Source organism: Microcaecilia unicolor, chromosome 1 (assembly GCF_901765095.1).
Source record: "Microcaecilia unicolor chromosome 1, aMicUni1.1, whole genome shotgun sequence".
In the NCBI taxonomy this organism is placed as follows: domain Eukaryota; kingdom Metazoa; phylum Chordata; class Amphibia; order Gymnophiona; family Siphonopidae; genus Microcaecilia; species Microcaecilia unicolor.
Genome location: NC_044031.1, coordinates 188869738 through 188892441, shown reverse-complemented (window position 1 = coordinate 188892441; position 22704 = coordinate 188869738). Strand labels below are relative to the sequence as shown.

The 22704-nt window shown below is 41.4% G+C and overlaps 1 protein-coding gene across 3 annotated transcripts in view; it reads left to right on the top strand.

Moving 5' to 3' along the window:
* Window positions 1-22704, top strand: part of TRAK1 (trafficking kinesin protein 1) — a 140925-nt gene that overhangs the window by 55896 nt on the left and 62325 nt on the right. For all 3 annotated transcript variants that reach the window (XM_030203331.1, XM_030203320.1, XM_030203309.1), the window contains exons 4-11: window positions 3587-3687; window positions 7734-7842; window positions 12702-12780; window positions 14418-14548; window positions 16379-16453; window positions 19517-19654; window positions 21673-21749; window positions 22309-22539. In XM_030203331.1, coding sequence (XP_030059191.1) covers window positions 3587-3687; window positions 7734-7842; window positions 12702-12780; window positions 14418-14548; window positions 16379-16453; window positions 19517-19654; window positions 21673-21749; window positions 22309-22539 — 941 coding nt within the window. The remainder of the gene's footprint in view (window positions 1-3586; window positions 3688-7733; window positions 7843-12701; window positions 12781-14417; window positions 14549-16378; window positions 16454-19516; window positions 19655-21672; window positions 21750-22308; window positions 22540-22704) is intronic.

Below are 22704 nucleotides of genomic sequence, written 5' to 3'. Positions count from 1 at the left end.
CTTGTGATTCCCATTGCGGTTTGCCATACTGCTTTGGAAGCTTCAAATACTGAAGAGGCAGTGGAGCTAGCTGGCCAAGAGGGCACTGTGAAAGTTTGAGTGCTCTCTATCTCTCCTGCTGGTTGATGGACATAACCCATACGTAATGGCTTCATCTGCTATGACTAAAGGAAAGAAAATTACCAAGGTAAGAACCTAATTTTCCCTTGTCACACAGTGGGAGTCTTAAATTATTTCTCATGGCATTGCTATTGAATTTCACTGCAGTACCATCATATTATTGATGTGGGATACAAATGTAACAAATAAATAAATATAAATGTTAAACTCTGTCCACAGCAATCCTATTGGCAATATGAACATCCCAGCCACAAGGGAAGCATTTCTTTTTCCACTTTTAGACTTCATGGTGACAGAGTGCCTAAGCATGCTATCATCCTGTTCTGCCTTCCAATGCTGTTACTGCTTTTCAAAACGTCACACTTCCTTGACAGGGTATTTTGTATGCCCATAGTTTTATATTGCAAAAAGGTCTTAATGAAATATTTACAGATTTCTTCTCCTCCACCCCAAAACACATGCCCTTTGTCTCTTAAAAATCACCAAATCAAATTTTCAGAAATTTGGCACACTGTCATAGGTTAAGTTAGTAACAGCTTGAATTCTGTTTTCCATACAAAGAACTTTACCCCAGAGTTTTTTGTTTTATTGAAAATGTTTGGTTTATTAAAAACAAAAAAACTTGCAATGAAAATAAGCAAACATCTTGTACAACCATAAGAGAAATGACTTACAGTGGAAACACCAGCGGTTTATTGTTTTTAAAGGAAATTTAAAACCAAACAAATGAAATGCCATTGTAAAATTAACAAGGTTGTTGCTACCCATGGTATAAATGCTGTGGATTATGAAGTGTGTACTTGTAAGCCATTGCTCTGCCTTTTAGGTTTAGAACACCTCCCCCTGGTGGTTGATGGGTACCTACTGTGCTGTAATTATTCTGTTCAAAACTCCTGCACTGTACAGAACAGCGCCAGAAAAATAATGCCAGAATAGCATGGCAAAACAGCTCCCTAATGCGTTGTTTAAGTCTGGTCCTGGAGTACCCCTTGCCAGTCAAGTCAGGTTTTGAGGATATCCACAATGAATATACATGAAAGAGATTTGCATATAATGGAGGCAGTGTATGCAAATCAAGTTCATGCATGTTCATTGTGGATATCCTCAAAACCTGACTGGTAATAAGCACAGCTCTTGTGCTCATGCGCAGTCAAATTGGGGAGCAGGGAGCCCTGGCCAGGGGAAAGAGGTGGATGTGAACCACTTTTAAAATTCCTCCAGAAAGTGCTACTCTCGCCGCCTTCTCGCACAGAAGGTTGAGATCTAGTCTGGCTGTAGAGGAAGAAGTCCCCTCCTGACTGGGGTAAGATTTACTATCCCTCCCCATCCCTGGCCTGGAAGAGAAACAGCAAACAGGATGGCAGAGAAACAGCGAACAGGAGTGAAAGAGAACAGGAAGGAAAGTTTCCCCAAGGAGGAAGCGAGTGAGCCGACACTCATTGAACTTCGGTCCATGTCTGGCAGATCCCCTACCTACTCCCTATCTTCTGCTTCTGACAAGCTGCTGGTTTGCTGCTGTCCAGTCACCTAATGTCATCTCTGAGCTGGCATAAGGTTTTGAGTGGTAAGGCCACCCTTGTGATTAGTTCTGTTCTCTGATCATCAGAGGAAATAGGAAATGCCCCTGTTTGCATCCGTTTGACTACATTAGCATCCTATTTGCTCTGTTCTTTTGCGAGCTTCTTCTTTCCTGCAGTAAGGACTTCTGTGCATTGTACACTGGTAAATGCTAGCACTAGTCCAGCGTTGCTGGCCTTTAGCACCTGCATTTACTTCTGAGCATCAGGGCCTTTGTACTTATACAGTATCATTTTCTGAAGATAGATAATGCATAAATTGCTGTAGTCATTTTGTCCTACTAAGTGGACCCTTCTCCCCCAGCTCCTTCTGATTGTTTTCTCTCCTTGCTCCATTCCTTTAAAATGTATGTCTCTTGTCAGACAGCATACCCTGTCACTCTACCTCCCAAATCCAAACTGAGAAGTCTGTTTCTCCCACCTTTTCTTCAGTTGTTCTCATGTTCTCTTGCTCTGTTGCAACATCATTAACATCTGTTTGTTGTTGCTACTGTCTACCTCCAGTTTATAGATTGTTGTAAAACACCATATTGCAATGGGGAATAAAGCTGTAAAAAATAGAGTTCCCTCATTTATTTGGCTCAGTGGTTTTTAAGCCGCTGACTGCCATGGGCAGTATTAACCCTGGATATTCAATGCCAGGCCATGTGATCATCTAGATGTTAACTGGGCACTGGTCGATATTTAGACCAGTGTTTGCTTAGCAGATAAAGATGGGACAGCCTTTTTCCTGTCTTAACTGTATCCGCTTACTTAAGCATCTAGTGAACTGAACATTGCTGCTAATCGGTTAAGTGGCAGCTCTGCCCAAACTCCGCCCATGGACCACACCTTGGCTAGTGGGTTTGCACATAGCTGGTTGGGCAGTACTCGGTTACGAGGTGCTAAATATCAGTGTGGGAGGGGGGGGGGGGGGCAGCCAGCTCAGTAGGACTTATTGAGGCAGGAGCCTCTCCTGGCTGGTTAAACCCTTTTGAATATTAAGTCTGTAATGTTTTGTTTGTCCTGCATTAAATTATGTGAAAGTGGTGCTTGTGTAATAAGATTAGTGCTTCTGAAACTTTGGGATTGTCGTGAGTGGTGGGTTTCCTGCATTACATTGCTGCTGATGAAGGTTCTGACTGAGAAACTCATACAACATTCACAAATGATGTTTACAGAGTTTAATATGTGAAAGTAAATTAGGCCCCTATTTTCAGACAGATGTGTGAGCTCATTGCAAAGAAGTGCCTATAACAGAGGCCTGCTGTTCACCTGATCAGCTTGAACTCTTAGCTTCATTTCCCTAACCTTGCCCTCCAACTTTTTAGGTGTTTTAAATTTAGATACTCCTAGAAAATATTCAGTTTGCCAGATCTAGGCACCTAGCTCTTTGAGGGGTCCTTTTACTAAGGTGCGCTAAAAAAATGTCCTGCCAGTTTTGGGCGTGCGCAGAATCATTTTTCACCGCACCTGTAAAAAAGGCCTTTTTAAAATTTTTGCCGGAAATGGACATGTGACAAAATGAAAATTGCTGCACGTCCATTTTGGGTCTGAGACCTTACCGCCAGCCATTGACCAAGTGGTAAAGTCTCGTAAGGTAACCGGGTGGCAATGATCTACGCACGTCAAATGCCACTTGGCGCGTGTCTGATATGCGCGGCAGAAAATAAAAATAATTTTTCAGACACGTGTATCGGCCACGTGCCAAAAATGGAATTACCGCAAGAGCCATGCGGTAGCCATACAGTAACTCCATTTTGGCACGCATAGATGCTTATGTGGCTTAGTAAAAGGGACTCTTAGTTAGGTACCTAGGTTTTTTGATGCTGTGCTTGCTAGGCCACAGAAGAGAGCAGGAACTGGTGGCCTTGGTGCTGAATGTGACTGTGTTGTTTGTATTTGCGCAGGTGTCCCAGTTGCGTCATGAGCTTTCCATGAAGGATGAGTTGCTTCAGTTCTACACCAGTGCTGCTGAAGAAAGCGAGCCCGAATCCATCTGCTCAACGCCGTAAGGCAGCAAAACCAGTTGGCCTCTTTACTCTGTACTTCTTATTCAGATGGGCACCAGTGGGGGTGTTTATCTCTAGAAAGAAACTTACAAAATGTTGAAGCTACTATCTGACACTAGTGGCTGGATTGGTGAAAGCAGTGTGCTACCTCATGACCAATCTCAATCCTTGGAGACAGCACCTCCTAAATGCTTTTCCTATTTACAAATTGGTTTTAGCAATTTTTCTAAAAAATCTAAATATGTTTACCTATATTACCTATTTGGGATAGGGTAGGTAAAAGTGAGTGGAAGGATGGGCAGGAGTTTTAATACTTATCCCCTTTTCTACCACAACCTCTCTGTATCCAGTCATGTCATCCTCTGAGTTTCCTGACTCCCCATTTCTTTCATTCCCCTGCTTCTCCTTCCTATCTCTAACCTCATTTTCCCTGCATCCTGTTATCTCGTAGTGGGACAAGCAGTGCTGGACACCTACAAAAATCCTTCTGTACCCTAGTAGTGCTGTGCATGTCTACTTCTCCCACCCCTTGGAAGCTCTGAGTTTCAGAGAGCAGCTTCCTTGTCCATATGTGCTCTATGTTGGTTCAACTGGAGCCAATACATCCCAAAATTTGCTGATGCTATTTTTATTAGGTTTCAAAGTTAGTTCTGGAAAAATAAAATTTTAACTGTTATGCTATCCAGATTTATAAAGCATTATACGTTTTCCAGACCATATTTTGGTAACCCTCGAGCTCCTGTATTGGTATGCATAAGTACATAAGTATTGTCATACTGGGACAGACCGGAAGTCCATCAAGCCCAGCATCCTGTTTCCAACAGTGGTCAATTCAGGTCACAAGTACCTAGCAAGATCCCAAAACAGTACAATATATTTTAATGTTGCTATAAGCAGTGGATTTTCCCTAAGTCCATTTTAATAATGGTCTATGGACTTTTCCTTTAGGAAGCCATCCAAACCTTTTTTTAAACCCTGCTAAGCTACTTGCTTTTACTACATTCTCTGGCAATGAATTCCAGAGTTTAATTACACGTTGAGTGAAGAAATATTTTCTTTGATTTGTTTTAAATTTACTACTTTGATGCTTCTTTGTGTGCCCCCTAGTTCTACTATTTTTGGAAAGAGTAAACAAGTGATTTGCATCTACTCGTTCCACTCCACTCATTATTTTATAGACCTCTATCATATCTTCCCTCGGCCATCTTTTCTCCAAGCTAAAAAGCCCTAGCCACTTTAGCCTTTCCTCATAGGGAAGTTGTCCAATCCCCTTTATCATTTTCATTGCCCTTCTCTGTACCTTTTTTTAGTTCCACTATATCTTTTTTGAGATGCGGTGACCAGTGGTTAGTAGAGCTCTCCATTGTTTTACTACGGCTGCTGTAATGATGGCACTGAAGCCCTTGAGGAGATATTCATTTCCTGTCAGAAAGGATAGTTTTCACTTCCAAAAGAAACAACTCAGAGGAAGTGACTGGTAGCCCAAAGCTGCTTGTGCAGACCAGTTCTGTCACAGGAACTCTGGGGAGATGAGGACACACAAAGCTCAATTCTTGGTTTAGACCAGGTGCTTTGAATGATGGGGCTAGCAGTACAAAACAAACAAACAAAAAAAAAAAAAAAAAAAGCAAATGCCTTTCTGGAAGACATAGGTGAAAGATTCAAGAGCTGTCAATAGAAAGGAGGTAACTGGATATTGAGTGTTTAGAATGTGTTGGGGAAGAGATTTTCTGTAGGTTACCCCACTACAGGGGCCCTTTTACCAAACAGCGGTTACAAACTGGCCTTAGCACGCCCTTACACAGGTCATTCCCACGCGCTAAAGTCATTTTACCATTGGAGTAAAACGGCTGATATTTCAGATTTTTTTTTTTTATATCAATGGCTACGCGCTGATTTTCCCATTAACACATGGGCCCCTACCATCACCTATTTCATAGGCAGTAGGGACTTATGCGCTAAACCTGCGCTAATTGGTTAGCATGTGGCAATGCCCATGCACTAACTGTTAGCACATGCCCACTTTTCATCTGCAGATCTAAAAAATAAATTGCATTTTTCTAGCACGTGAGTAACGTGCGCAAGCCCCGTGGTAAGCACACATTAGTGCTTGATGCAGCTTTTTAAAAGAGCCCCAATGATTTGGGGGTTTTAACCAGATTTTCAGATCAATTTCTCATCCATCCTTTTTCCATCTTCTGATATTTTTTAAGGCAGGTACCCTCCTCAAGGCTGTAGGGGAGTCTCAGAAATGAAGTTCTGTGTTTCCTGGAAAGCCAGCATGAGTTACCCTTCCTATGTATAGGGCTGTCTTTCCTCTCCCTTTGCCCCTTTTAGGTCAGAGCCCATCTTACCTTTTCTGTGATAGGGCATTGCCACAAAGCTATTGATCTCGGATAAGGTTCCTTAATTCATCAGCTTTTCATGTTGCTTATTTGCAGTTTGCGGGGGCTTCTTTCACTGCAGGCTGCAGTTTGAAATAAATGCAGTCTTCTTTGTGACTGAGATGCATATATGAGTTGTTAGAATAGAAAATAGTTGATAACTAATCTTTGAAAGATATGGTATGTGAGATGTTGAGAAATGGTAAAGGAGTGTCAGCTTTGCAGTGTTCAGTGAACATAAGTGATAATTTCTTATGGCTATGTTGCTTCTCTGCTAGTGTGCTTCCTCAAAGCACAGGACATAATACAGGAGGAAACCAGGTTGTCTCCTGCACATATACTTTCCACCTTAGCTTATCTCTCCTCACTCTTTCTTTCTCTCCCGCTGCCCGTGGGCCCCACACACATACACTTCTTCAGTTTTTTTTGTTTTTTTTTACCTCAATACACTTATCTCCCCAAGACCAACATTCCCCCAACACATACTCTTTTCCTAGTGCACACATTCCTCTAACCCCATCCTAGCCATTCCTAATTCCCACCTGCCTCTCCCACCAGTCAGCTTACCTCATCCTGTCTTCCCCCATCTCCTCCAAACCAGCTCCTCCCCAATTTTAAGCTCTGTTCTCCCCCATTTTCTCTGGAGGTTTGCTGCTATTTCCACCTCTGGAACAGCAGTTCTGTTTTGTTTTGGCAGTAGATATTGTAAAGCGCTGCGTATGACTGGTAGCGCTATAGAAGTGATTTATAGTAGTAGTAGTAGGCTCCCTGTAAGTTTGAACCATACACTGCCTGAACTACTGTACTGTTCTCAGTCTCCTGAGAATAGGTATGTAGCTCAAAATATCTGGAAGCGGCAGAGTGCAGGAAAAAAAAAAAACAACCCAGAGCAGCTGTTCTACAGATGGTATCACTAACAAACCCAACAGCAAAGGCAACAAAAAGGAGTCCAAATGATGAACCTGTAAAGATGTGATGCTTTATTATGTTCAGGGAGCAACTCAACACAAATTCATCTTTTGGCTAAAAAATTCTTCATCAGGAGTCTGATTTTAAAACCTCATCTCACAATAAACCAATGTCATCAAAAACATGCTCATACACATTCATCAGGGATACAAACAGTTTGGCAGATAAAAACAATGCCTCTCTCAAAGAGACGCTGAGGAAAACGATCCTGTGTATACTGGTATTGAACATCAGTACTAGCATCACATCTTTACACGTTCATCATTTGGATTCCTTTTTGTTGCCTTTGCTGTTTTTTTGTTGTGCTTGGACTTTAGGTTTCATCTGTGTTGTTTTTGATCACTAGCAAATCTTCAGAGAAGGCGATGGAGGACATATATTAAGGAAGAGAGTTGGGCAGCCACATATAGGGTCAAGAGGGGCCACTGCTGGCTTTTGGATCTTACGGTGAAGAACACCGGCCTACACACTGGCTTTCATGTCTTATTTGTTTTGTTTTTATTTATTTCTATATCCTAAAACTATATGTTTTGCTATTGGTGACCCCTCTGTCTATGTTCAGGTCTTGTGATATTGAGACATGAGCAGAGGGCACTTAGGTGTCAGAGGTGTACAGTAGAAGACTTCTTTTCTATCTTTTTCTGTTATTATATGCAATGTACAGTATTTTGTGAATGTTTTTATTTTGCCAGGTTGAAGAGGAATGAGTCCAACTCCTCAGTCCAAAACTATTTCCACTTTGATTCTCTCCAGAAGAAATTGAAGGACCTTGAAGATGAGAATATTGTGCTTCGATCAGAGGTGAAAAATGCACACAAGCACTGGCTGTGGCTCGATAGTCCCTCATCTGGGGTGAAGAGCTGAGAACGTCATACTGTAGGCACTGCAGTATTTCTCTTCCTTCTGCTGCTCCTGCCTCCTCTTGCAGCCTATTGGCTGGCTAAGGAATGACTGACCAATGAACTGCAGGGGGATGAGACAGCAGCTGCAGTGTAGGACAGACAAGTTTTCTGGCTTTGATCTGCCATAGAGAGAGGGTGAACTGCTGATAGAGATACGAGGAAAGTGAAGGAGCTGAGAGAGGGCAGAGGTGGAAGAGGTACAGGGAGAAAGAGCAGGCTAGCAGGAAAAGATGGTACTGACAAGAAAGTATCATATTGTTGTGAGGGTCTGCCAAAGGAATTAAAAGGGGGATTTATGGCTGGGAGATGAGGGAAAGAACTGATGAGAAGGGGTGGAGAGAGGATAGATGTCCGTGAGAGAGAGGGAAGAGTAAGCACACACTATGAGAACTGGAAGAGAAAGACATGGGTTGTGAGAGAGAATGAAGAGGAAATAAGGGAATTCAAGCTTGGAGAGAGGCAGAGGAGCTGGGAGAGGGGGTATAAGCTATGTTAGAGAAGAGGATGTGGGGTTTGGCAAAAAGGTTTTGAGAGAGAAGGAGCAGTTGAGGCAAGTGAAGGGGACTGGTAGAAGAAGAAAGGTGAGAAAAGGGTTGTGAGATCGTGGTGGCGAAAAGAGACATGAAGAGGTGAGGAGACTGATGAAAATGGCAAAAGTAGTGACACTAGGAGGAGGTGAGAGAAGGCAACAAGCTGTGGAGAGGCAGAGATCACCTGCATATTTAAATAGAAACACGCATGGAGGAAAATGAAAAGAAAGAAAAATAAATTTTAAAAAAGTAGGATGAAGAGAGAGAATGCAAGCCGAGAACGAGGATAGATTTAAACTACAAAGGTCTGGAAATTGTTTACTGACTGCCCACTACAACTGATCCAGCTGAATCAGCACTGGCTGGGAGATAAATATCTCCATCCATGCAAACCTAGGCAGGATCTCCATTTCTCCTCCTGCCTAGATTTGCACAGATGGAAATAGTGGACCTTAAGGAGGATTTGTTTGTTGTGGATGTAATGAAAAATAGAAGGACTTCTCTTTTAGAGAAGAAATCATTTCATAGACTCTATGTAGCCCCCTGATTTTCAGAAGAATTGATTAAGATGAAACAGGAGTTAAGAAAGGTTGAACGAAAGTGGAGGAAATTTCCTGATTATTATACTCAGAGTATAAGAATTCTTTAGCGGTCTATCAGAGGAAAACGTTATTGGAAAAGAAATCTTTCTATAATAAGAAAATTAAAGAGGCAGATTCAACTCCTAGGGAGTTATTTAAGACAGTGAATAATTTTGCTGAGTTAGATCAGAAGAGAGAATCTATGGATAATTTAATTTCAAGTCAGCAATTTCCAGATGTTTTCTTTTAAAATGTTGAAGAGGTCAGAGTCTCTTTTCTGGCCTATCCTCTTCCTAAAGTAGAAAGGATTGATATAGAACAATTAAGATGGTGTGATTTTTCTCCAGTGACTGTAGGGAAAGTGGTTAATGATTCCACAAATGCTTTGGATGTATGTTAAACTAAAATGGTAAAAGCTTTTAAAAAAAATAGTTCTCCATTTTTGACACAATTGGTTAATAAATCTTTTGAAGAAGGTGGTGTTCCAGAAAAATTTATTAAAGGATGTTTATTTAGTTAATTCTATGGTGGGAAATTAAAGACCAGTATCAAATCTTGGATGATTTTCAGTTTGGATTTCATCCAAAGTTCTCCATAGAAACATTGCTTACCATAGTGTGTGACAGTATTAGGGCTGGATTTGATAGGGGCTTGAGCTACATTATGGTGACTCGACATCTCAGCGGCTTTTGATACTTTGTCATGGATTGCTGCTGGGACGCCTAGAAGATTTGGAAGTGGGGGGTAGGGTTCTGTATTGGTTTGGCTCCTTTTTGAGTAATTGATTTTTTTTCAAGTATAAACTAATCAGACTACATCTAGTTGGCTAGAAATTCATTCAGGAGTGCCCTGGGTTTGGATCTTTCGCCTGCTTTGTTTCACATCTATATGTTATCTTTATGTAAACTTCTAAAAGGTTTGGGAGTTTCCTACCGGCTTTATTCCGACAACATCCAGTTCTTTTTTTCCTATTGAGAATTCTGTTACAGAGGCATTTTATTGCCCGCGTCTTTTTTTTTTTTTTTTTTTGTCAACAGTGAAGAGCTGTATGCTGGCCAATAGATTAAAACTTAATATGGCTAAGACTCAAATAATGATTTTGTCAGATCTGATTTATTTTTTCCTGTACAAATCAATTTAGGAGGCTTAATGATTGACATTAAACAAGAAATGAAATATCTTGGGTTACTCAGGGACTCTTCTGTCTTTTTCAGGCCATGTTTGGAGCCTGGTCAGACAAATTTTCTTTAAAATTAAGCTTTTGAGTAGATTAAGGGCCAGTTTGTCAGAGGATAACTTTAGGTCTGTTTTCTTTGCTCATATCACTCCACTATTTGACTACTGTAATGCTTCAAGGACCCTGTTGCATCCTCAGTGCTTTAGCAAGAATAGTGACCATGATGCTCACAATTTAAGATTCTGACACTAGCTTATAACTATCTGAACAATGAGGCTCCTGTCAGTTTGGTTATTCTATTATGAATTTATTGTCCATAAAGGTCCCTTCGCGCTAATAACAAATTGTTACTGTATATACGATTGGAAGATCATAGATTGAGAATGTTTTATGTGGAAGGAGCGAGGCTGTGGAATCAGCTCCCAGATCAAATTCGCCTGTTGAAGATGTATAGTCAGTTTAGAAAATGTTTAAAGGCATTCCTTTTTAGGGAGGCCTTTGGTACTGATCTGGAGGCTTAGAGATGTTTGCTATCTGTGATTTTTGTTTGTTTTGCTGGAAGAGCAAGTTGATCTGTTTTTATTGTGTATGTGAAAATTCTAAACTGCCTAGAAAGTTTGATAGCGCAGTATAGAAACTGTGATACCTGTGCCACGTGGAGGTGCATTTTCAAAGCACTTAGACTTACAAAGTTACATGGAGGGGCATTTTCAAAAGAAACGTCTAAATCAGAATTTGGACGTTTTTACAAAGACGTCCAAATTCCGAACAGGAAAGAAGGTCATTTTCGAAAAAGATGGACGTCTATCTTTTGTGTTCGAAAATACTATGGATGTCCTGTGATTTGGACATTTGGGATTTGGACATCCTTTTTTGGAGGTCCATTTTCGAACAAAAGGACGTCCAAATGCAAGATGTCCAAAACAGAGGAGGAGTGGCTTAATGGTTAATGCAGTGGGCTTTGATCCTGGCAATATGGGTTCAATTTTCACTGCTGCTCCTTGTGACTTTGGGCAAGTCAAACGCACAAGGGGCACTTTTGGATATAACATCTAAGTCTGAATTTGGACGTTTTTTGTAAAACATCCAAAATCAGAACAGGAAAGGTCATTTTCTACAAAAAAAATAAGTCTATCTTTTCCTTTTGAAAGTGTTGTTTGGAAAAATGTTTTGTGATTTAGGCGAGTAAGGGTAGGTGATCCCCGAGTCCCTCCAGCAGTCATCTGATCATTTGGGGCACCTCTTGTGTGGAGCAGAGGAGTAGCTTAGTGGTTAGTGCAGCAGGCTTTGATCCTGGGGAAGTGGGCTCAATTCCCACTGCAACTATTTGGTATAAAAACAGGTCTAGCTCAAAACGTCTTAAGTTTTGGTCTTGGATGTCTTTGTTTTGTTCCATGTCTTAGGAATGCCCAAGTCCAGCCTTAAACATGCCCTTGGCACGCCCCCTTGAGATTTGGATGTCCTTCTGATAAACTCCAGAGAAAGACGTCCAAAAAGAGGTGTCAATAATACTGATGTGGACGTTTCTGTGAGATAAACGTCGAAATGCTGACATGTCACTTTTTGGACGTCTATCTCTTTTGAAAATGAGCCTGATGGTAATCTATGGAATTCTGTAGTTTATACTTATTGCAAGTGTGTGGTGCTGGAAGGAAACAATAGCTGTTCAAAAGGTGGCACCACAAACAGATCTCCAGAGAAAGTATAGGGGAGTGAGCCAGCTTGAAGGGCATAGAGGTGGAGACAGGATGGTGAAGATGGACAGAGTGTCTGATGATCTTGCCTTTTATGTTGAGCTTTTTTGACAAACTAACCCCAGCTTGAAAAATAGTGAAGATTTCTGCCTTAAACAAATCACCTTATCTCTCATTGCCTTGAGTACAAACTACATAGTGTATTGGATTATAACAAGCCTTGAGTTCAAGTTTGGAAAAAGGTAATTAAATCCAAAGAGATTATTAAAATTCTTGTCTATCAATAATTGTTTTCTAATTTGTATACCAGAAGTATGTTGCGTTAGTTTGCCAGCGCAGTGTTTGTGCAGCAGTAGACATGGTACATCTTCAGTTCTCTATCTTTCTTGCATTCCTAAAAGTTTATCATCCATGCCACAGACTTATGGCGACACCTAGTGGTCATAAAGAGATCAAATCACTACAAAGATCTGTTAACTGTAGGCATTTATTCACAGCTGCTTAAGTATTTTTGTGTGTCCTTGTGACCATGGTGTAACACTAGCCTGCAGAAAAGAAAGTGAATCACAGAAGATGGGGCTCATTTTAATAAAAGCCATTTTATATCATATTCTCTGATCTACTTTCTTTTCTGTGATTACTGACTGTGAGATTTGTTTTCCTTTATTGTACAGATACCGTAAAACTAACCTGACTATTTCAAACACACAAGCCCATTTGCTGGCTTATATAGAATCAGATTAACCTGGATCATGTAATTTTGGACTTTCCAACAGGCATGCCATCTGCAGACAGAAACCATCACCTATGAAGAGAAGGAGCAACAGCTTGTAAACGATTGTGTGAAGGAGCTGAGTAAGTTCCTTTGTAATGTTTCCTTTAAATTCAACTACATCTGGAGCATTGGCTGTCATTTATTTCTCTACTTTTGTCTCTCCCCTAGTAGCAGTAGTCATGTAAAGTGACCTGGTACACACAGGGCTTTCGTGAAGTGGTGGCAAATAGGGCAGTTGCCCTGGGCCCCCATACTATAGGGGACCCAAAACCTTCCTCAAGTTAAAGGAGACATAGGCTGAAGGCCAGCTTTTGGGCCCCCTCCTCGGTTTCTGCCCTGGGCCCCTGAATGTCTACTAGCCTTGGGTACACAGGATTAATCTGACTGTACTTTTCTGCATTTGAGTATCCAGTTAGAAATACAAGAATTACATGAGCGAAGCCACACTGCAGCACCCCTCCCCTCCCCTGTTCCCCATTCTTTCCACCTCCACCCCTTTCCAAATAACTCAGCCAAGTTTCATTAAAAAACATTTTAGCAACACAATATTACAGCAGTAGAGTAAATGGGTCAAGCTAACAACTAAAATACGGGATTGATTAAATAAATAACTTCCTACGACTCTATATTGTAGACAGTCAGTCTACTGTAACTTTTATGGGAGATAGGATACTGACGTTCCCTGACTTATCTGGAAGTACTCACGAGGAGGAAGAAATTTCTTTTTATGAGAGCCTAAGTATTGTCACATGGTGCCGGATATCAGTTGAGATTTCCATGTAAATGTGTGGTAAGCTTAAATAATGTGACTTATTTCTTTGAACCATCTCAGTTGCGCTCTTTTTTAGACTCTTGATGTGTGTTTATTTAAATTTGATAGTATAATAGTTGGATATTAGGATAGGCCTGCCCCCATGTTTGTGGACTACTGATGTAATAATTCTTTTTCTTTATTTGTTGTTTTCTTATTTATATTAGGCAGAAATAGCTTTAAAAAAAAGTGTTCTTTGTGTGTATTTTGAAAACTCTGTAAAAAATTTTTAAAAAGTAAATAACCACACATTTAACCGCAACCCAAATTGTACCCAAGCAGCATCTACCACCAAGGACATGTTAATACATATTTACTTATTAATATTATTATTATTCATCTTTTGCCCCTCATCTGACTATAATTAACTGTTCTTCCCCCATTGCTTTCAAGCACTTTCCCAGCCACCCATATTTGTGGTCTGAGTAACATAACATATTTAACCAATTCAGGCTACAGAAAATGAAGTAAGAGTTTTAAGTCAGTTTATAGAATCATGGGCCTAGAGGAGTTGCTTCAACAGCAAGGTTGGGCATTTAAAAATGGATGATTTCATGAGCCTAATGGTTTCTAATGGGTATGGATATGGCAGTACATTACTGATCAGAGTGGCTGCAGAGGGCAGCTGGAAGATCTCTAAAAAGAGATAGCCTTGAAAATGTAATTTCATATTTATATTTCACGTTTGACAAGTATAAATAAACCCTGATGACTCCAGATGCTGGTTTAGTGGGGGACTCTCTGCTTGTAGGACTTTTACTAATGCCAAATTAGTGGTGGAAATTCCAAACTGAGAGCTTTTCTAAGGAACCTCACACTTAGAAGTTCTCTTTGCAGGTGTCCTGAGTCTGCATTCACATACCAGTAATTTTGCCTCTGTTTCTCATTGCTTGTATCTTGTTCAAGGGGATGCAAACATCCAGATTGCCAGCATCTCAGAGGAGCTGGCAAAGAAGACCGAAGATGCTGCACGTCAGCAAGAAGAGATCACGCACCTCCTGTCTCAGATAGTGGATCTGCAGAAAAAGGCTAAAGTTGTAAGGAGTCTGTGTATTAAAGGCGATGATGTGAATGTATACTGCTCATAAGTAGCAGGGCTGCCCAAGGGTATCTGAGGCCTAGACTAGAGGTTCTTAACCAGTGATGTCAGGAAGAGGTCAAACAGGGTGCAGGGAAGAGTCTTGAATTCTGAGGCAATTTATTGAAACGTTTTAGTCAAAATGAAGGCGATTTTTAGGACATTTTTCAAAGGAATTTGCACAGGTAACTTGTTAGCTGGGTAAACTCCTTGGGTTGAAAATGTTAGCAGTTAGCGGCTAACAGTGACATGTGCTGTTGTGCAGTATGTGACTGACTGATTCTGGCCTGTGCAGTCCTATGAGGTGTTTCCCATAATTGGAGTAATTTAACTGTAGATTGCCTAAAGTTAGGCACCAAGCGCAAATTTTATTTCGGCAATTGTTATAGAATAACTAGCTGTTGAGCCCGTAAAAACGGGCTAGTAAAGGAAGGGGGGGTTGAAAGGCCCCCCCCCCCCGGATAGGTCGCCGCCGCCCCTTCCCCCCGGAGTCGCCGCCGCCGCCCCCCCCCCTCCCCGGAGTCCCCTCCGCCACCCCTCCACCCAGGCCGGGTACCTGGCTTCACTATTCAAACCGCCAGAACGCAGCACACAGCTCATCTGAGCTGCCGTCGGCCTTCCTTCTTCTCTGCCTGTGTTCCGCCCTCGTGTGATGTAACGTCGGCGAAGGCGGGACACAGGCAGGTAAGGAGGGCCAACGGCAGCTCAGATGAGCTGTGTGCTGCGTTCCGGCGGTTTGAATAGTGAAGCCAGGTACCCGGGCCGGGTGGAGGGTGGGTGGCGGCGACGACTCTAGGTGGGTGGGGGGAGCGGTAGCGGCAACCCTGGGGGGGGGAGCGGTGGCGACAGCGGTTCCCTCACTCGCAGGTGTGCAGGTTCCCTCTCTGTCACGCCCCCGTCATCACGTATTGACGCGGGGGCGGGACAGAGAGGGTCTGTACTGCGCATTTGCGAGTGAGTATGCCTCTTGCCATTTATATGTTTGATAGCGTAAGTGCACATTTAAATGCTAATATTTTAGAGTGTAAGACATGCATGTAAGTGCTAAACATGTCCCCCCCCCCCCCCCCCCGCAGATCCACTCTCTCTATGAATTTTATGTTTGCAATTTACATACGCCCAAAGATATTTAGCTCCAATTAACACCAATTAGCTGCTGACCATTAAATTGAGTTATGTCTGTACCTGACACTGTTATTTAGCTTGAGCACACAACATTGCGCACTAAGGGGTCCTTTTACAAAGGCGCACTAGTGTTTTTAGCATGCGCGAAAAATAAACGTGCCAAACACTAGAGACGCCCATATATTCCTATGGGCGTCTCTAACATTTAGTGCGTACTAATCATCAGCACACCTTTGTAAAAGACCCCATAAGGGCCTTAGTCTATAAAGGTTATGCTCCTAAATTACAAACAAAATCTATGCTCCAAAATAGGTTACGCTCATAATTTAGGAGCATAACCTTTATAGATTAAGGCCCTAACGCAAAATTCTACGTGCAAGTTTATGGAATTAGGGAATAAGCACTTGGTTTATCTGAATTACATATTCATAAAAAATTAGCCTATTTTTGTTATGTAAAGTTTGTGAAATAATTATAACAATCAGCTCATATTTTTTGTTTCTTTTGTAATTTAGGGTCATGTTGGTAGCATTTTCCTTGTAAATACAAAATGGAAGAAAATGTTTAGTAAATAGGCTTCCTAGTAACATAGTAGAGGGTGGCAGATAAAGACCAATGTACTCTTCTTGTCTGTCAGGTCCATTAATTAATTTTCATTTTTCAGTACGCAGTTGAAAATGAAGAACTTGTTCAGCATTTGGGAGCAGCTAAAGATGCCCAGCGGCAGCTCACTGCAGAGGTACAAACTAACAATATTCAGCTAGCATAAAACACAACAGATAACCAGGCATAGCATGCTTGGAAGTAAGAATAACACAGTTTCAACAAAGTTTGCTAAACCTGATAGAAAAGCTTTGACCTGAATGGCAGTAAAGTTATTTCAAATCATTTCTATAGGATGGAAAGAAAATCACATTAATAAGAATGCACCAAAATAAGTGATCAGAAATCAGTTGAATATAAGTATATCTTAAGGTCATGCAATATAATAGAATAAATTTCATCAAATTGCAGTTGATCTTAATTATCATGGACAAAACCAGTTCAGTAGTATATTCTCACCATGTGGTGACAAGCAAGATAGGAAATGAACAAAGTATGCATTAACGGTGTGTGGAGCAGGTTAAGCACCATTTTGTTTTGCCTGAAAGTGATTCAGGTAGTGCTGTAAATATTGAAGTACATTGCATCAGGTCCAGAATGAAAAATAAAGCACAGAAAGTCATGAGGATCGCTCTATTAAATTCAATTGTAGCCAAACAGAGCAACCACGTGAGGGTTCAATAGCAGTCAGTATGTGTCCAAAGATGTCACCATAAAGAGCAGGGAAGGCCTGGTGGTCTTTAGAGGAGACTTCAAAAAAAAGTGCCCAATAAATTTTTAACATAGAGGTCTTCCACACAGCATCGATCACAATCTACTGAAAAACAGGTTTGATGTGAAGAAGTGTATGGAGTTCTTCAACTCTAATAAATTGTAGAAATCCAAATAACTGGATCGAGAAGGTTCCCTCAGACACAAAGTATAGCAACCTCGATAGACTGAATTTTTCTGAAATTTTAAGTAGAACAGTACATGTATTAAGGTCAAGATTATTATTCATTTTATAATTGTTAATAAAGTCTTGTAATTTTTCAGGTTCATGATAATTTATCGTTTTGTTTGCAAATGTTACTTTCACGTGAAAGTGATGGGAGCAAAATACAGCCTTTAATATTGCATTGGAGAGGGGCAGGACGGGTCAGAGGGAGCCTCAGGAGCAGACATGGACTGATGAGACAAAGTCAGCACGGATTTAGTGAAGGGAAGTCTTGCCTCACCAATCTAATGCATTTTTTTGAGGGGGTAAGCAAACATGTGGACACTGGGGAGCCGGTTGATATTGTATATCTGGATTTTCAGAAGGCGTTTGACAAAGTGCCGCACGAAAGACTCCTGAAGAAATTGCAGAGTCATGGAATCGGAGGTAGGGTATTATTATGGATTAAGAACTGGTTGAAAGATAGGAAGCAGAGAGTAGGATTGCGTGGCCAGTATTCTCAGTGGAGGAGGGTAGTTAGTGGGGTCCCGCAGGGGTCTGTGCTGGATCCGTTGCTTTTTAATGTATTTATAAATGACCTAGAGATGGGAATAACTAGTGAGGTAATTAAATTCGCCGATGACACAAAATTATTCAGGGTCGTCAAGTCGCAGGAGGAATGTGAACGATTACAGGAGGACCTTGCGAGACTGGGAGATTGGGCGTGCAAGTGGCAGATGAAGTTCAATGTTGACAAGTGCAAAGTGATGCATGTGGGTAAGAGGAACCCGAATTATAGCTACGTCTTGCAAGGTTCCGCGTTAGGAGTTACGGATCAAGAAAGGGATCTGGGTGTCGTCGTCGATGATACGCTGAAACCTTCTGCTCAGTGTGCTGCTGCGGCTAGGAAAGCGAATAGAATGTTGGGTGTTATTAGGAAGGGTATGGAGTCCAGGTGTGCGGATGTTATAATGCCGTTGTATCGCTCCATGGTGCGACCGCACCTGGAGTATTGTGTTCAGTACTGGTCTCCGTATCTCAAAAAAGATATAGTAGAATTGGAAAAGGTACAGCGAAGGGCGACGAAAATGATAGTGGGGATGGGACGACTTTCCTATGAAGAGAGGCTGAGAAGGCTAGGGCTTTTTAGCTTGGAGAAGAGACGGCTGAGGGGAGATATGATAGAAGTGTATAAAATAATGAGTGGAATGGATCGGGTGGATGTGAAGCGACTGTTTCACGCTATCCAAAAATACTAGGACTAGAGGGCATGAGTTGAAGCTACAGTGTGGTAAATTTAAAACGAATCGGAGAAAATTTTTCTTCACCCAACGTGTAATTAGACTCTGGAATTCGTTGCCGGAGAACGTGGTACGGGCGGTTAGCTTGACGGAGTTTAAAAAGGGGTTAGATAGATTCCTAAAGGACAAGTCCATAGACCGCTATTAAATGGACTTGGAAAAATTCCGCATTTTTAGGTATAACTTGTCTGGAATGTTTTTACGTTTGGGGAGCGTGCCAGGTGCCCTTGACCTGGATTGGCCACTGTCGGTGACAGGATGCTGGGCTAGATGGACCTTTGGTCTTTCCCAGTATGGCACTACTTATGTACTTATGTAGACAGCGTATAGATATTGCTGCATTGTTGCTGATCTCTAAGCAACTTGGAAGGTACGGGAGGGTGGGGAGCATGAGAACACAATGGTGGACCTGGGAGGGGGCAGGGGAGCAGAAATAGCGCAGTGTTGGACCCAGTGTGGAGGTGGAGAAGGAGAGAGGGAGAGATGTTGAACTGGGGGTGGGAGGGAAGCAGGGGAGCAGAGAGAGAGCACTATTGGACTGGTGGAGGGGAACAGAGGGGAGGGAGAGAGACATATTGGACCAGGGTGGGGAAAGAGGGAAGGAGATATGTTGGACTGTAGACTCGGCTTGGTTCTGATATCTATCTTATAGCATAATTAATCACAATTAAAAATTGTAATCAAAATGCAGCCCTAAAAGATACAGAATGAAGTAGAGCGTGAATTTCAATGTTGTGAGAAGGGCATTTGTGAAACTCGCTGGATAAGACATCACAAGATTATGTTTTTGGAAATGATGTAAAGAATAGGGGTTTTCTGGCTGTTTCTCTGACCCACATTAACAAGTGAAAGTACTCCAGTTTTTCCTAGACCGTTGTCATGTAAATGTTGATTAAAAATTTGAAAAAGCCGTAAAGCCTGTCCACCCAATGTTTGTGTTGTCTCTGTCATGGCACCTCTCTCCTGTCTTTGTGTATTCAAGCTGCGGGAGCTGGAGGACAAGTATGCAGAATGCATGGAAATGCTTCATGAGACGCAGGAAGAGCTGAAGAACCTCCGAAACAAGACCATGCCCAATGCCATTTCACGGCGCTACCACTCCCTGGGCCTCTTCCCCATGGTAAGAGGATTCGCCCAAGGCAAGGGAATGTCATTGTGCTTCACATTGATTGTTGGGCAGCTGTTGGGGAAACTTCTCCTATTTCACCCATGCTTTTCCACATACACCATGACCCTCCTCTCTGTGGAAGCTTCTTGGTTTCTGTGTGTGAACTGTGAATTGTGCACTTTGTAGCCAGCTGCAGGTGGCTTGTGTGTGGTAAGATAATGTGGAATTTATGGATCTAATTAATCTTCCAGGAATGCCTATTGTGTTCTATTGTACTGATTCGAAGATATGTTTTCTAGGCTTGTCTTCTTAATTGCTAGGTTACAATCATAATTTTGATATGTAGTTGCTATGCTGTGAAAATCAGAATAATGTAAGCAGTATTGTGTAGGTTTGTGAGTTAACTTAATACAGACAAGGTACAGGATCCTGAAAGTTTTCCTCACAGGGACCCAGTCGGAATCCTAAAGACATAGCAGAACTGGGCTTTGTGTATCTTGATTAATCATAAGATGTGCCTTACACATCATTGTACTTTGATGTGCTATACAATGTTTTCATCCCATTGTCAGTAAAAACTGAATATTAACAGGCTATAATGGAAGGTATACTTGGTTATGATGCTTATGGTTATGAGAGTATTCTTTACTGGCTGAGGGATCATTACTGAAATAGCCAGCAGAAAAACCAAGAAGCAACTTGATCCTTAACAAGATGAGAGTAATTTTATAGCTGGGTGCCTAGGTCATCTTCTAAAGGCCCACAGGCATCTATGCATCTTTATAAAACACTAGCACAAATCATGTAGAAATCTCATGCCGATTGAAGGTGCAGCAGTTCATCTACTCTAAAACGGCTGTAAATGTTACTCCATCTTTTAGAAAATATGTACATAAATTGTAACTCTATCCATGCATTTCTTTACTCTTCCCTTGGACCATGGCACTTTTAAATGTGACCTAATTTTGTGGGAAGCCTTATCCACATGTATAAATCAGTGTTTTGTGCATAGAAAACCTGACATAGCTAAATGGACACCAGTGACTACTTTATAGTGTAAGCATTATGGGGGGGACATCGTCTAGTCAAACTGGCAGCATGTTAACTGAATCTTATTCCTAAGGGATTGTGGGATTATTTAGTATTGAGCTTTACTCAAGCCCTTCTGTTATCTAGAGTTGGGCCGTAATGTAACTGACTTTGTGAGCCATACTTGCTCTCTGGTAGTGCCCAGAAGTATTTTGACAGCTGTGCAAGAAAGACAGCCCTCACTCCACAGTGACTTTTATTCAGTTAACCAATTGGTTATTGCCAGGTAACCGTTAAGTAGTAACGCCTGAAGAGCCCATGTTCCTCATTTTGGTAGTGTGACTTTTATCAACTTACATCCCCTTCACATTATGTCCTTCTGCCATTATTTGGCCAGTGGAATATTTTCCTTGCCTTGCTTGTGAAACGTATATTTCTGTCACAGTTGCAGGTATTCCTCAACCTGGGGATTTCATGAAAAATAACATGCCAAACATGACTGTATTTTTAGAGCTTAGTAATGTTTGAGGTACATTACAGATTTGAGAGTACAGGTTAGTGAGCAAGCTACATAGCAGAATAAATTAAATCAGTTTACCTATGTGTAATTTAGAATTTCACTATTAAAAAAAAATATTAACACACCTTAAAGACTAAGTTAGTAGGCCAATCTAACTCTTTCTAGAGGAAATGCATGAACTAGCTAGCTGTAAAAAGAAAATGTATGCAGTCAGATTGAATGATTGGCCTACAGTCTTGCTCTTCACTCCCAGTCCTGAAGGGCCTCGTACAGGTAAGAACATTCCTAATGAATATGCATAAGAGAGATTTGCATACAGACTTCTCTGATGCATATTCATTAGGGATATCCTGAAAACCTGTGCTATTGGTAGCCCTCCGAGACTGGAGTGGAATACAAAGGGCCTAGAGGTTTCTGTCGGCTCCTAATTGTTTTAATTTTGCCCAGGAATTTGTTGGCTTGTATATTTTCTGTGTCTTAGGACTCTCTGGCAGCAGAAATCGAAGGATCGATGCGTAAAGAACTGCATATGGATGAACCTGACTCTCCTGAACTGAAGTATGCACTTCCTACTCTATGAAAGACCCAGCACTATTAGTCATTGTGATGGAGATTAAAAAAACTCTAAAGCATGTTTATACTACTTGATTTCTTCTACTTTGTTTTCCTCTTTCTCTCTCATGAATCCTTATCCTGTGTTCTACCTCCTCTCTTACTGTTTATCTGGAATAAGTTAATGTTGTGGAGAGTTGAGTGAATATGAGAAATAAATATGAAAACCAAAACCTCCCAAAGGTTATTGATAAGTTCTTTGGACCCCATAGTACCTAAAAAAAACCCACTGGCTATTAACATGGGACATGAAGAGCCAGCAGAATGAAGTCGCTTGTGAACACTATCACTGTCTTAAAAATTATACAGAAAGCTATAATCTGAAGCTATGGCAACATGGTGCTGAGTGAGTCGTGTGTTCTCTTAGGCAAATCTTTTTGTTGCTGACAGTGTAGAGCCATTAGATAAATTTATGTATAGGCTGCACAGTCCAGTGAAGACAGGTAGTTTTAAATGTGATTTTTACATTTTACTTATGGGTTCGCTTGTTCTCGGTGTTTTTCAGCCTCACGCAGCAACGGCGGATCTTTGAGACAGTGCGCAACATAAACCATGTGGTTAAACAGAGATCCCTTGCCCCATCCCCCATGAACATCCCTGGCTCTAACCAGTCCTCGGTGGTTTCCAGCTGTGCCAGCACACCACGCTCCAGCTTCTATGGTGGTGATATCTCCAACATTGTAATAGACAACAAAACCAACACCATCATCCTCCAAACAGATGCATTGGACACTGGGTCAGTGCTTTCAATGAAATAGTTGGCAACAGTAAAGGTTAAAAAGATTCCATTTTTATTTTCCTTGGTGTTTATCCCCCCCCCCCCCCCCCCCACACACACACTAATTATAAGAGCAAACATATTTTGGTTGCTAAGACATTGAACAAGTGCAGTGAAACAAGT